Source organism: Syngnathoides biaculeatus, chromosome 14 (genome assembly GCF_019802595.1).
Source record: "Syngnathoides biaculeatus isolate LvHL_M chromosome 14, ASM1980259v1, whole genome shotgun sequence".
NCBI classification, from domain to species: Eukaryota; Metazoa; Chordata; class Actinopteri; order Syngnathiformes; family Syngnathidae; genus Syngnathoides; species Syngnathoides biaculeatus.
In genome coordinates, this window is record NC_084653.1 from 26,701,945 (window position 1) to 26,715,300 (window position 13,356).

Genomic DNA, 13,356 nt, shown 5'->3' on the forward strand with positions numbered 1-13,356 from the left:
AGTGTTCCACCCCGCTTGGTCCCGTTCCTTCACTTCCTTACCACACTCTCCGTTGCTCCGGATCGTTGACCCCAAGTATTTGAAGTCGTCCACCCTCGCCATCTCTTCCCCCTCCGCCCCCCCTCATTCACACACATAAATTCTGTTTTACTTCGGCTAATCTTCATTCCTCTCCTTTCCAGTGCGGGCCTCCATCTTTCTAACCGTTCCTCCGCCTGCTCCCTCCTTTCACTGCAGATCACAATATCATCTGCGAACATCACGGTCCGAGGGGATTCCAGTCTAACCTCGTCCGTCAGCCTGTCCATGACTACGGCAAACAGGAAGGGGCTCAGCGCGGATCCCTGATGCAATCCCACCTCCACCTTAAATTCTTCTGACGCAGCGCTGTTCTCCTGCCCTCATATTTGTCCTGCACTATTGTAACGTGATGTCCTAAAATGTTTCGTTATTGTAGGAATCGTGACTGTGAATCAACGTCGACGTGTCTGAGAGAAGATGGAAGCGTTTTCTTGCAAAGACAAAACCTAGCAACATTTTGGCAAGAACTGGCAGGAAATTGGTTTTCGTAGCGCCCACAAAGGCCTCGGAGTTGATAAATTGCAGATTTAAAACTGTGAGGTCACATCCATCAGAATCAGAATCAGAAATCCAACTGAGCTGATGTTTTTTTTCCTCCCTTGACATCACCACATCCCCGATTATTGGATGATGCGGTGGCGTACGGTAAGAATGATCATTTCTCTCCGATCTACGTGAAGTGACGTTGCCGCCAACGTAGATCGTTTTAAAGTTCGCCACTGCGATGCCGCCAGCCTAACTTCTTTCGCTTCTACGGTTTCTTCTTTTTTTTGTGTATTTCCAGTCTGGATCGGGTTGCTGGGAGGAGACTGGCGCTGGTTCGCGTTAGCGATATCGTACGCCGATCTGGTCTTGGACGTCTCGACTGCGCTTTCCAGAGCAATAAATCGGCGCAATCATTGTTTAAAAAAAAAAAAAAAAAAAAATGAGTAAGGACGTGGAGAGACGTTCGTACGTGTCGAGCCAATTTTAGTCCAAAGAAAATCCGCGCGACGCTTAACAGTTCAAAACGTTTCTCGTCGCTCTTCAATCACGTGCAGTCAAATGAATGTAAACAGAGGCGCAGAGATAAGAGAGGACGTTTCCGCATCCGAGAAGCTCGCTCGTTTCACCCACGACGTTAGAGGGTGTAAAATATGAAACGCGCGCCAAGCCGCGCAAGTTATTCTGAGAGGCGGAAGGAAGGGAGCGTCGGAAAGAGGGAGCAGTGTGAAGGAGAAAAAGAGAAAGAGAGAGAGAGAGAACATCCTGGGATGCAAAATACAGCGCGATAAGCGTTAATGCATCCCGACCGGCACCGCCGCCTCCTCCCACCCGCCGACACTCTTCCTCCAACCTTCCCTCCTGTTAGGCTCTCTCTTTCCTTTCTTCCTCCCTCCATCCTTCCCCTCCTCCTCCTCCTCCGCCGCCGCCGCCGCCGCGTTCTCTTTGAGGAATGAATAATAACTGCTGCTCTGAGATTTCCTTCCTCGTTTTTCAAAGCGCCGAGCGGAGATGGGGAAGGTCTGCCTGGCCTCGGCGAGCGCACACACGAGGCGAAGCCAGCCAGCGCACACACATGCACACGCACGCACACGGGCACACACACACGCGGCAAAGCGTAGACGCACATACGCGCTGTCTTGTTCTCTCGGCTCGCCTGGAGCGGGGAAATCAGATCTCCTCCAAAGAGCGGCAGGGTGGTGAGGGGATGAAAGAGGGGCGGGGGGGGGGGGGGGGTTCGGGCCTCGGAGGGAGCCCGTGACAAAAACTACCGGACCGGCACGTGCGTCGACACACATGCGTGCACGGAGGGGTGGGAAAAAAAAAAAAAAACGACATAGCGCGGAGGACGGCGGCCGCGTCCCGCTGCGACAGGGTGAACTGAAGGTTACGCAGACACATTGGCAGTTCAAGCCTCCGCCGCCAGGACCAATTGGTCGGCTCCGAGGCGCCCCGCGGAAAGGAGCGTAACCTCCGTCGCTCACGGGCAACGAGAGCGCCCGCCTCGTGCGGAAAACGGGGGGGGGGGGGGGGATCTTTTTCTTTCTGACTGCCTGCTTTTCGCCGCCTTCCTTCCAAAGCGTTTCCCCAAGCTCGCGTCGCGCGCTTTTAAACAATAAACCCCGATCTGCTGCGCCGTTTCCATTGGGGGGGGACACACACACACACACACACACACACGTCGATAAGGTTTCGCTTTGCGGCTATGCCGACGCAAAGGCGGCGTGACCCGGCGCTGAACTCGATTGAGGAGAGGAACCGTGAAAAGATAACAACCGCCGAGACTCAACGATCCCAAACCGGTCCGTCCAGAAAACGCGGTTTTGGCACCGCTGAAAAGTTTCTCCAAACAGCGCTCGCGTATCCTCCTTGCGCTTTTCGTGGCTTTCCTTCGGCTTCCTCCCACATTGCAAAAGCGCGCGCGTTAGTTTCCTGGGCTCGAAATCCTTTGCAGTCGGCGTGCGTGTGAACGCTGGGTTGTCCGCATGCGCCCCCGCAACTTTACTGGCGAGCGGCCCCAGCCGGACGTCAGCGGGGAAAGCCGCCAGCTCGCCCGCGACCACAAGAAGCAAAAGCGCCTAAAAACAGATGGGCGGATGAATGGTTCGCCCCAAACAAAAGAAGCCCGCAATGGAAGACATGGTTGTGGATATTTAGTTGAGCCTTTTTTTGTTTTTTTTTTCACAACTGTTCCCCTCCGGTAAACTTCTCTGTGACATTTTCATTTGGGGCCCATCTCGTGGCATCCACGGGCTATTATACGAATTTGGGGGTGGGGTGTCAATAGTCGAGAATAGTGGGGGAGGGGGCTACCTTACCAAAGCGAGAATGACATTATCGAAATACACAAAAAAATGGGAGGTACATTAAAGGTGAGGTAAACATGCTCCATTCGAGGTGTGGCCAGCAGCCGCATCTGACGAATCCCGAGAAATTCACATGTCAACAGATATTACATTGTAAATACAGCCCGAGTGGTAGGACCTGCTCCATATGAAAAATGCCTTGAGTTCATTTTGACAAATTTGCACTATGTAAACACAATTTGAACAAGAAAAATATGGTAAAAACAGAATGTCACCGCAGGGCAAAACAACGTACTGTATTTTGTGTGCTGTTTCCTGTTGAAATTTCTGGCAAAAATGAAAAACGCAAAAACATTTCGAGATCCGATAATTTTTTTCCGGACCGGAATATTCGTAACGTTACAAACTTTGTGACACACTGGAGTTATTACCACCAGCTGAGTGAGATGTTATTAAAATGAAGTGTTCATATTGTGGATGTTTGGGAAGCGTTCACGTTGGCTCGGTTGAAAAGAACTTCGGGGGCGACGGCTTTGGGTGTGCCCTTTTTTTTTTTTGTGAGCATCGTGCCAAACAGTCTCGGTCTTCTGGCAAACGGACTCTGGTACTTGGCCTGGTTCCTTCACATAGAAAAAAACGCAAACGCTCCCTTTAGCGAAAGCGGGATACGCGTGCGTTGATAACCAGGCCGATAGCTGGCAATTGCCCTCGACCCCTGGTAGCTGTCAAAGACGGTAAAGGCGCGGCTAACGGATGACGTTAAAATATAGATATTTATATCCTCAGGTGGATTCTTACCCCGGACTTTCTAGGAAGACGGCCGAGCCACCGATTCCGTGACGTGAAAAGGAAGGTGAGACTTGAAACTAGGCGATGGAGGTTTCGACACGTTTCTCGCAAGTCATTCCGTAAATTCAATTCATTCCTTCCTTCAATAAAAACGTCAGTTGAAGATGTTGAAAATTGGTTCTCTAACCAAACGTGCTCATTGAACAAATGAAGGAAAATTTCTGAGGTGGTGTGATGGCGTATTGGCAGTTTTTGTTCGGAAACCGAGGACCTCTGTCGCATTCCCCGAACGGTGCCTAAAAGTAGCAAACTACAGACTGGCTATTGGGCAGTTTTGATGAAGCGAAATTGAGTTTTTTGTTTTTTAAAGATTCTCGGACACCCACGTAACCTTTCACACAAGCTTCCGGGGGCTAACTGGCGCATCCGAGACGTACGGGTGACGGGACATCGCCGCGTTTCGCACGGTAGTTGCGGCTTCACTAATTGTGATAATTGGGTGCGCGACAGCGCCGGTGTCGGCAACAACACCAAGGGGCTCGCGTCGCGACTCTCGCCTGTGAAACTTTGCGGCCGCGGCTGCCGTGTTCTGCCGCCGTTACACCTGTGATACCGCGCGCATTTGCAAGTTGACGGGAAACCCAAACCCCCGCACGACGAGGACGGCGAACCGGGAAGACGGAGTGTGAAAGGGCGTCTTGTTATTTGTGTACCTTTCAGAACGTTTGACAATGGAATTCTCCCCACCCCCGAAAAAAAAAAAAAAAAAAAAAAAAGCGTATCTCGTCAAACGAAAACAAAGCGTGACGCTTGGCGGAAAAGGGGGCTTTCGCGAGGCGCTCGTCCGGGGGAAGCGCTCGCTCGTCAAGCGGCGGCGGCGAGGTTTCCGAGGAGAAGGCTTATTTATGCAAACAGGCGTACGGGCGCGCACAGTAGGAATCGAGACAAGCCTTGTAAACAAACACACACCCACACTAAAAAGCACACAGGGGAGGTGATGTGAGAAGCAGACTGTGAAAACTGGAGTCGGCGTGCCCGGGCAGCCCGCGCACACACACACACACACACAGAAAAAGAGAGAGAGAGAGAGAGAGAGAGAGAGAGAGAGCAACGGGCGAGGAGGAGGAAAAAGTAGGAGCGCTTTCCCATTTCAATTCGCAACAGCTGGTGTCGAATTAACACATTTACCAGTGTGCATTTGGAACAGATTAAAATTGCTTGTGTGGCGTGTGACTGTCTGTGAATTTTATGTGCGCGCGGCGGCACATGAAGGCCAAAACAAGAGTGTGTTTGTGTGTGGGAGTGCCTGCGTATTAGCGGGACGGATCAGGCCGGGAGAAATGGCAGAGGGTGGGGGCTGGGGGGTGGCGGGGGTGGGGGCGGGCGGGCGGGCGAGCGAGCGAGCGAGCGCTCGCGCCGACAGCTTTGGCTGCTGCCCTGGGCCGTCTCTCTAAGCCCTGTTTAGGAGGCTTTGGAGCTCAGATAGAAATAATCCCCCACTCAGACACACACACACACACACACACACACACGCGGGACGGAAAGGCCGTGCACGTCGGCGGCGTGCACTAACGTCAAGGCAGACAAACAAGTGCGCACACATGGCAACAAGCGGTGACAGCACATTCGCCTTGACACGAAACCAAGCGGCCGCCTACGCGCGCCAGCGGGGAGGAACAAAAAAAGACGCACGCACGCACGGCACGAACGCGGCGAGGCCGCCTCCCGTGCGTTCGCTTCCACGCGGCAGCATCGGCACGGCACCGTGACAAACACTTTACACACTCCAGCCCCGCAGCTGAAGGCAGGGAGGAGGAGGAGGAGGATGGAGCGAGGATATGAGCCAGGGGGAGGCGAGTAAATAGGAGGGGGGGGGCTAACAAATTAATAGGAGCTGGGGATATATACAGCCAGCGCAGTCGAGCGGCGGGAGGAGGCGGAAGACGACGACGACGACGACGAGAGAGCAATTCATTCCCGTTTTATCCCCCGTGCGCTCTCGGGAGAAAGGCAGAGAGCGGCGGCGTGTTTGCTCAAGACAGGCGGAGAGAGAGAGAACGATGGGGGGGGGGGGGGGGGGATTTGTGCGACGGAGGGGAGGGAAAAAGAGGAGACGGAAAATCGCAAATTAGGGAAGGAGCGGGCGACAAAAGACGTGAGGAAACGAGGGAGAGTGGAAGGGAAAGTGACATTTAAGGAAAGCGGGAGGGAGGGGGCGGGATCAGTCGGTCCAAAGCTGTGTGTGTGTGGGGGGGGGGGGGGATGGAACGACGGACGGGAAGGTTAAGGAGGGGGTGGGGAAGGACGAGGGGGCGGGGTGGGGATTTCAGGGGTGGGGGGTGGGCGTCGGAGGGGAGCCTTTGAGAGACGTTGACCCTGTAATTGACCTGCGTCGCTGCCGACATCGCCGTGGCGACAAGCAGAGCCGCCGCAGCTAATCACTTAGTAACCCCGACCTGTCAATCACGCCGGCGGCTCTGCGGGGGTGGGGGTCGGATTGCGAAAGACACGGCGGACGTGAGAAGTAATAACGGGGCCGAGGTTGCCGTTGACCGGACCGCGCGCCAATAAAACGCAATCTCGCTCGGCCGCTACGCGGAGAGCGTCGCCGATAAGCCGGAGCGAGGGAGGAGGCGGCAGAACGGTTCAACTGACGCCAAAATGCAAACGCGACAAAGACTTGCGGGTGCCGGTTTGCGTCCGCGGCTTACCTGTTGACGAGTGGGAAGACGGACACCAGCAGGTAAACAGACGGATACCACTTGAGCGGCTTGATCTCCTCGGCCAGCGAGACCTGCGGGAGAGAGAATCCCGTTTAGCGCCCTTCGATCTGCCACGGAACCATTTACCGGAAGTTCAGGAAGTGGGACGGGTCTGGGAAGCGGAGACCGTTTTCTCCCGTGAAAGGTAAACGACACGGAACGGGGAGTTCAAGTCCACCTGCGAATTTGCTGGCTTCCGAGGTCACGTCAGGGGTCGGTATCAAATGTGACAGCAACTGCGCCAAACACCCAAAACTTCCCATTTGCGCAATTCGGGGGATTCAGTCGATCCCCCAGTTTGTCGGCTTCGGAGGGAATAAATACACTGGACCGTTCCCCTGCCGGCGCTGAAATTCTGCAGATGATTTGCCGACCATCAAAAAAGTGTATTCCATCCATCCATCCATTTTCTTCGCCGCTTATCCTCACGAGGGTCGCCACACCCTGAAGTGGTCGCCAGGCAATCGCAGGGCACGTCGAGACAAACGGCCGCACTCACGATCGCACCTTGGGGCAATTTCGAGTGTCCAATTCATGTTGCATGTTTTCCACTGATGGTGGAGTGGTACACACGCCTGCCTTTGGTGCGGGCGGCACGGGATTGATTCCCGCTCAGTGACGGTCTCAATATCTGCCTTGGCGACCAAATAATGTTGCGTGTTTTTGAGAAGCGGGAGGAAGCCGACACAGGCACGGGGAGAAGATGCAAACTTCACGCAGGCGGCTCCGGGACTGAACCCGGGACCTCAAGACTGCGAGGCACACACTTTACCAGCTGAGCCACTAGTGGAATGGATATTTTCATTCAATGGGGAGAAAGAGTCAGCAGGGTTTTTGGTGTTGTCCTCACCAGAAACCAAACAAAAAACAACACCGTAAATGAATGCTGGGATCAGAGGATGAAGTTTAATACCCCCGACGCTCACGTCTTCTTTTTTCCCCCTGCACTCGTTCTGCGTGAACGGTAGCGAGTCGCCGGCTTTCAAGGTAGCATCGGGACGGCGCCGACGTTGAAGGGAACAGTACAAAGGCGGGACGGCGGGTGTGAGGCTCAACGCCACAGATTTGGCTTGCTCGTCGGACGTCCCACCGTTCCGTGCGGGGGGAGACGGGACCGCGGCGTGAAGTTTAACGCCCGGTGCTCGCATTGCGTAGCGACTTTTCACGCTCGCCGCGCTTCTGTTCCGTGCGTAAGGCACCGACCGACACGGAACGGGGGATTTCCCGGCGCGGAGAACAGTTCGCGATCTGATCCGAGGACGCCGCGTCGGACGGGGCTCGGCGCGAGAGGACAAACGTCCTCCGTACGTCACTTTCGCAGAGAGCCCGTGAAAGGCGACACTGGCGTGCGGAGGCGGGGAAGGAAAGCCATTGTTTAGTGTTTTGCAAACACAAACACACAAAGGCACACGGGCGTCAGCGGCGGCGCGTTCACAGGCGCAGTGGTGCGCTGAGCCAAACAACAAAGGCCAATTAAAATCTAATAAAATATTAACGTGCTGATAATATGCAATATCCACACAGTTATGGGGAGAAGCGGCACGTCCAATTAAAGGCAATTGGAAGGGGATGAATTCAATATCTGCTGGACAAGCGGGCGGGCGGGCGGGCAGGCGGGCCGGGAGAGGAGCGGGGTGGGGGGGTGGGGGGGTGGGGTCGGTGCGCGACGGCGGCGGCGGAATGGAGGAGGCGAGCGCAGCGCCTGGCGGTGGAGGGCTTTTACAAGCTGTTATCTAATTCCCGGGAGAGGAGGACTCGTGCGTCCGGAAAGAGGCTGAGAAGCGAGGCCCCCGGATCGATTTTCTGCGCTCTGCTCGTCAAACCTCGCCCCCCCCCCCCCCCGCCACCCCCCCTCGCCCCGCCGCTACCTCCCCTCCCTTCCCTCCTCCTCTTCCCCGCAGTCGAGGCGAAGCGAAGCCTCTACCGCCCTCCCTCCCTCCCGCCCGCCCGCCGTCTCCTCGCAAACACCCAGCCAGTGTCAGGAGGCAGGCCCACGAGCTCTGGCCTCTACCCCCGCATGCTGGAAATTAATTAGTCACCAGAAAGAGCCTGGGGGGGCGCGAGGGCGCCGACGCAGGCCTTCCGAACAATCCGGATGAAAATCACAAGATCCCCACAGTGGCGTTTTATCTCTGCTCGGCGGCGAGTATTTAAAGCCAAGTTTCCACAGAGCGGCGTATGCGCATTTTCGACAGCGACGGCAAAACCCCCGCTGGGGGGGGGGGATTGGGGGGGGGCGACGTGGTTTGACATCATCGCCTGGCGTGCGTGCGTGCGTGCGTGCGCACGGGCAGGAATGTCTCATTCGTCCGACTGAAAGGGCAAACCACGAGGCTGACGGATCCGACGTGATGGAGGACATTGTGGGAATGTCAGCACCAGTGCGCCTCCACAAAGGGGGGGGGGGGGGTCGGGGGGGGGGGGGGGGTGGGGGGTGAGAAAGATACGAGGCTTCCAGAAACGGCTCTTAAAAAGACACCGCGCAGCCAGAAGGGTGATATAAAATTTTAGGTGAGGTGCAGTTACAAGCATTTGAGGAATTCTAGTGGGCTTAGAGACAGGATGTGGAACGGCGAAATGAAAGGGAGGGGGGCTGGGCGGGGGCTGGGCGTGCGGCTAAAGAGCCTCGTGTTTTTAATCTAAATCCCTCCGTAGCGCGGACCCCCGCGCGTCTGAAGAAGCGGAGGGGAACAAAAGAGCAATTATGCGAGCCGGGCGCAGCGATCCCGACATTAACGACACATGCTAGACTGCAGACGCCAAAAACGCGGGCGGGCCCATCTGCTCCGCCGGCCGCGCTACTTCCGAAACTGCGCCGGAACGTCCGCGCTCTCGGACGCTTTGCGAAAACGGGATCTCGCGAAATACGCGTCGCCCATTAAAATGTCGCAATAAAGCAAGGATTTAACACATGGCGGGAACTTTTGACCTGAGGTATGTGCTCCCGAGAGGCAAATATTTTTACCTCGCCGGCGCAACTCGAGATAAGAAAAGACGGTGAGAAAGGAGAAAAACTCGCACGACCATTTCGACACCAGCCAAGCAATCGCTTCTGAATACTAGATCTACGGTATGTAGAGTAGATATACCGGAAATAATTCTTTTTTTTTTTTGGCATCTAAAAAAAAAAAAAAGAGGAAAAAAAATCATTTTTACATTGTAATTTATTGTTACACATTATACTTTACTTTCATTATTTCTGCATTCTGCGTGAAATTTAACGCCAAGGGGGGGAAAAATAACAAAAAAAACATACAAAGCAAAAATCTCAGAGGGAGCCGAAGTTAAAAATGATTAAAATTGAAAATCTTGATTTCCCCCCCCTTTTTTTTCCCCCACATTAACAAAGTCATTTCCGTGCGCTTTTTCCCTCCATTTAATCTGGCCGCATTCTCGTTGCGTCGAAAATATATTCCTCCTCCTTGCAATCTGGTCGAAAGTTTTGCAGACGCTCTCGTTTCTTGCGCGAGACTGTTTTCGCAGCTGCACTCTCCAAGGTCGACTTTCAATGTCAAATATGTCCGACAAAAGGGACTCTGGCGGGAAAACAACAACAACGACGACGACGACGGCGGCGGCCAGAAAATGGAAATTGGCCAAGCGCTAGCGCGGAAACAATAAAACGACACAGCTGAGCGAGCACTAATGCTGATTATATATACGAGCCGCGGGGCTGATGCCCATAAAAGATGTGTGTTGTCAAACGCGCTCATCCTGCGCAAGAGGCCCGCGGGGACAAAAGCGGCTCGGATTAGGAAACGGACCTGCCCGACCCGACGCGAACGCGCGTCGGCGGCGAGCTCGTCCGTCACGCTGACGTTGGCGACGGGCTCTTTGTGGTGCAAAAAATTACATTTATGGACCTACGGCGGTCGGCGGGGGTGGTTGTGTGTGTGTGTGCGCATTTATCCATTTTTGAATTTCAGTTGGAAAATGAAAGTTGTGTCATTTTGTCAGTTTGTCGACAAAAGACATGCTCTCGACTCAAATCACTTATTTTCTGGGTTACCGTTCTCTTCCTCACAGAAAATACTAATTTTGTGTGCTTGTTTTATAATGATAATATCAAAAATCTCACAAAAATACTATACTCCTGAAAAACTAAGTAACGCCATAACTAAACAGAACGTAAAGCATTAAACGTTTTTTTTTTACCTCCTGCCGGTCCCGTTTAACACAATCATGTAGAAGAAACCGAGAAGAACTGACTTCTACTGTACTACAGACTCGGTAAATTACCGGATGAAGAATATATGCCTCTGAATATTATTTGTGTCCAAGTTCCATTAATATGTGTTTAAATCTATCGATGCTAACGTTACAATTTCGACGGCATTTCGCATTCATGCTAGGATTAAGCTAGCGGGCAATTATTAAGGAAACTAAATTGCGTTTGCTAGCGTAATTCGTTTTACTTGAAGTTTTCCTGGAAGTGGCGATCTATCAAGCTAACTCATAGTAATCGATAAATCCGATTAACGGCCCTGCGCTTGTGTTAGCGTAGGTTAGTGAGCCACAATGCGGCGTTCCGATTCGTGTACAACCTTGGATTACGTCGACAAGCGGTTGGAACAAAGCGGTACTGCTAACGCCGAGAGATCTGGTATCAGGGATTTTGTTTTCAGAACGTGAAAGTCTTCACACAAACTGAAGTAAATTAGGGCGGCACGGTGGGCCAGCTGGTAAAGCGTTGGCCTCACAGTTCCATAGCGGCCCCGCCTGTGTGGAGTTTGCATGTTCTCCCCGTGCCTGCGTGGCTTTTCTCCGGGTGGGCACTCCGGTTTCCTCCCACATCCCCAAAAAAACATGCAACATTAATTGCACCCTATAAATTGCCCCGAGGTGTGACTGTGAGTGCCCTGCGATTGGCTGGCAACAAATTCGGGGCGTACCCCGCCTCCTTCCCGTCGACAGCTGGGAGAGGCTCCGGCACTCCCTGCGACCCTCGTGAGGATAAGCGGCAAAGAAAATGGATGGCTGAACTAAGTTAGCGGGCTGAATTTTCAGTGACCCGAAATGCAGTTTGCGCGTGGACAAAAGGCCGCGCGGCATTGAGGAATGGCAGCCTTAATGGTTCCAATTTCTTTCAGCGGAGGCGTTCGACGGGCCCGAAAAGCAAAGCGTGCAGGCGCAGTGACGCGGTCGCCGCTCCAGGCAAAGTCGGCGCGGATCACGGAGCAAACTCTCGGGGACGATAACGAGCACAACAAACACCAGCGAGGACGTCTGTTTGCTCAGCCGGCGTCTCCGCAACCCGACGGGACTGCGCCGCCGCTGCCGTGCGTGTGTGACTTAAATACTCATCGCCCGTCGCTGACCTGTTCTACGGCATTTGCGCGTTCGAGCGCGACCTCCGACAAACCGGCGAAGACACGCACAGATGTGTCGCGGCCGCGTGACCGACGGCCCAGATAACTGCCGACACTTACGCGCGTCATCGTCCTCCCGCCGCGCGCGCGCGCACGCGTCCACAGATAAGAGGGGGCGGCAGCCCGGCTGACTCACACAAAAACAGAAAGACGGAGGAAGACGTGTTGACGTGAACGGAAATCGCCGGAGACAGAGGTGTGCCCGGCCGGAATCGCTTTCTGTCGTTTACGATTGGCGCCGTGCACCAAGGCGCGCGAGGCCCGCCGTGCTGGCAAGCGCGATCGGCAAGGCTGTTGTTGTTGTTTTAAAGCGTCGCAGCGCGTGCATAAATTCTCATCAATATTCATGCCCATGAACCTGGCGCGCTGGTTTATTCATGCCGGGTTGCGCGTACAAGAGTGACAGAGGCGGAGGGAGGCGGCGAGGAGGAGGGGGGGGGGGGGGTTAGGTTGTGTTTGGCGAAGGGGGGGGGGGGGGCGGCGACTTAAGAGGCAAAAACCACCGCTGACTTATTTGCACTCTGCCCAGGCGTGTGTTGTTGACACACACACACAAACGCACACATAAGAGACACGCACGCACGCACGCACGCACACGCGAGCACAAACACACACACACACGCACACACACCGGGGTTAGACAGGTTCAGCGTGCAGTAATTACAACTGCCACTTAGGGGCAGCATTTACATAACCTTCACCCCGACCTGCCCTCCACACCTGAACCCCGCAGGCGGGCGGGCAGGCCGGGCCGGGCCGGGCAGGGCCGGGCCGGGCCCCGTTCAAGGGAAACGAGCGAGGCTGAGCGGCCCAGTCGTGTTTGCGCTCGCTCAGCTAACCGTGAGAGGCGGCGTCGGCGTTAACCTTTTAATCACGGGGTGTGATTACGTTAAGAGGCTCGAGGAAGATGGGATGATAATTAGCAAATGACAGCGCCGTCTCCAAGGTCCGACACAATCTGTTGCCGGGTGATTTGTTCGGGGGTCGAAAACGCGTTTTCCGCAAAAGAGGAATTGGGAAGACACTGGAAACTTGCTTTACTGACACCCCCTGTTGGCAAACATATCGGTTTAAGTCATGCAACGTGTATACAACACGCAACAGGAATGTATTTAATAGCTAAGCTAACGGTTAGCCTAGCTGTGGTGCTACGTCACTGTGAAAGTTGCTGGAGGAGGCTCGGCCTGAAAGTCTAAAAAAAAAAGGTGATCAGCACCCAAATTCCCGGTTTTCTTCTTCTCACGGAAGACTTGGTGTAAATCAGGGGTGGGTGATGATTCAAAATTCAATTCTGGCTTCTCACGATCATAAACGTGTAATTGAAAAATGAAGCGCCGAACGTGCCGAACAACGCGATGTGCGTACGCAAGTTGCCGCGTTGCAAAAGAACCCTCGACGGACCGAAGTCGCTTGCAGGTTGCGTGCGACGTGTTTTATTCTTCCGTCCTTGAGCGTGTTTTTAGATGTCTGCATCATTTGCACAAACGTCCCCCCAAAAAATGTAAAAAGCGGATCGGCAGTCCCGGTAACCTTTCGTTGCACAGTGACTCTCTCTGCTTTGGATTT

General features: G+C 54.1%; 1 protein-coding gene across 4 annotated transcripts in view; it reads right to left on the reverse strand.

Annotated features, from left to right (window-relative positions):
• Window positions 1–13,356, reverse strand: part of si:dkey-100n23.5 — a 109,711-nt gene that overhangs the window by 25,945 nt on the left and 70,410 nt on the right. For all 4 annotated transcript variants that reach the window (XM_061841221.1, XM_061841222.1, XM_061841220.1 and 1 more), the window contains one exon: window positions 6,371–6,453. In XM_061841221.1, coding sequence (XP_061697205.1) covers window positions 6,371–6,453 — 83 coding nt within the window. The remainder of the gene's footprint in view (window positions 1–6,370; window positions 6,454–13,356) is intronic.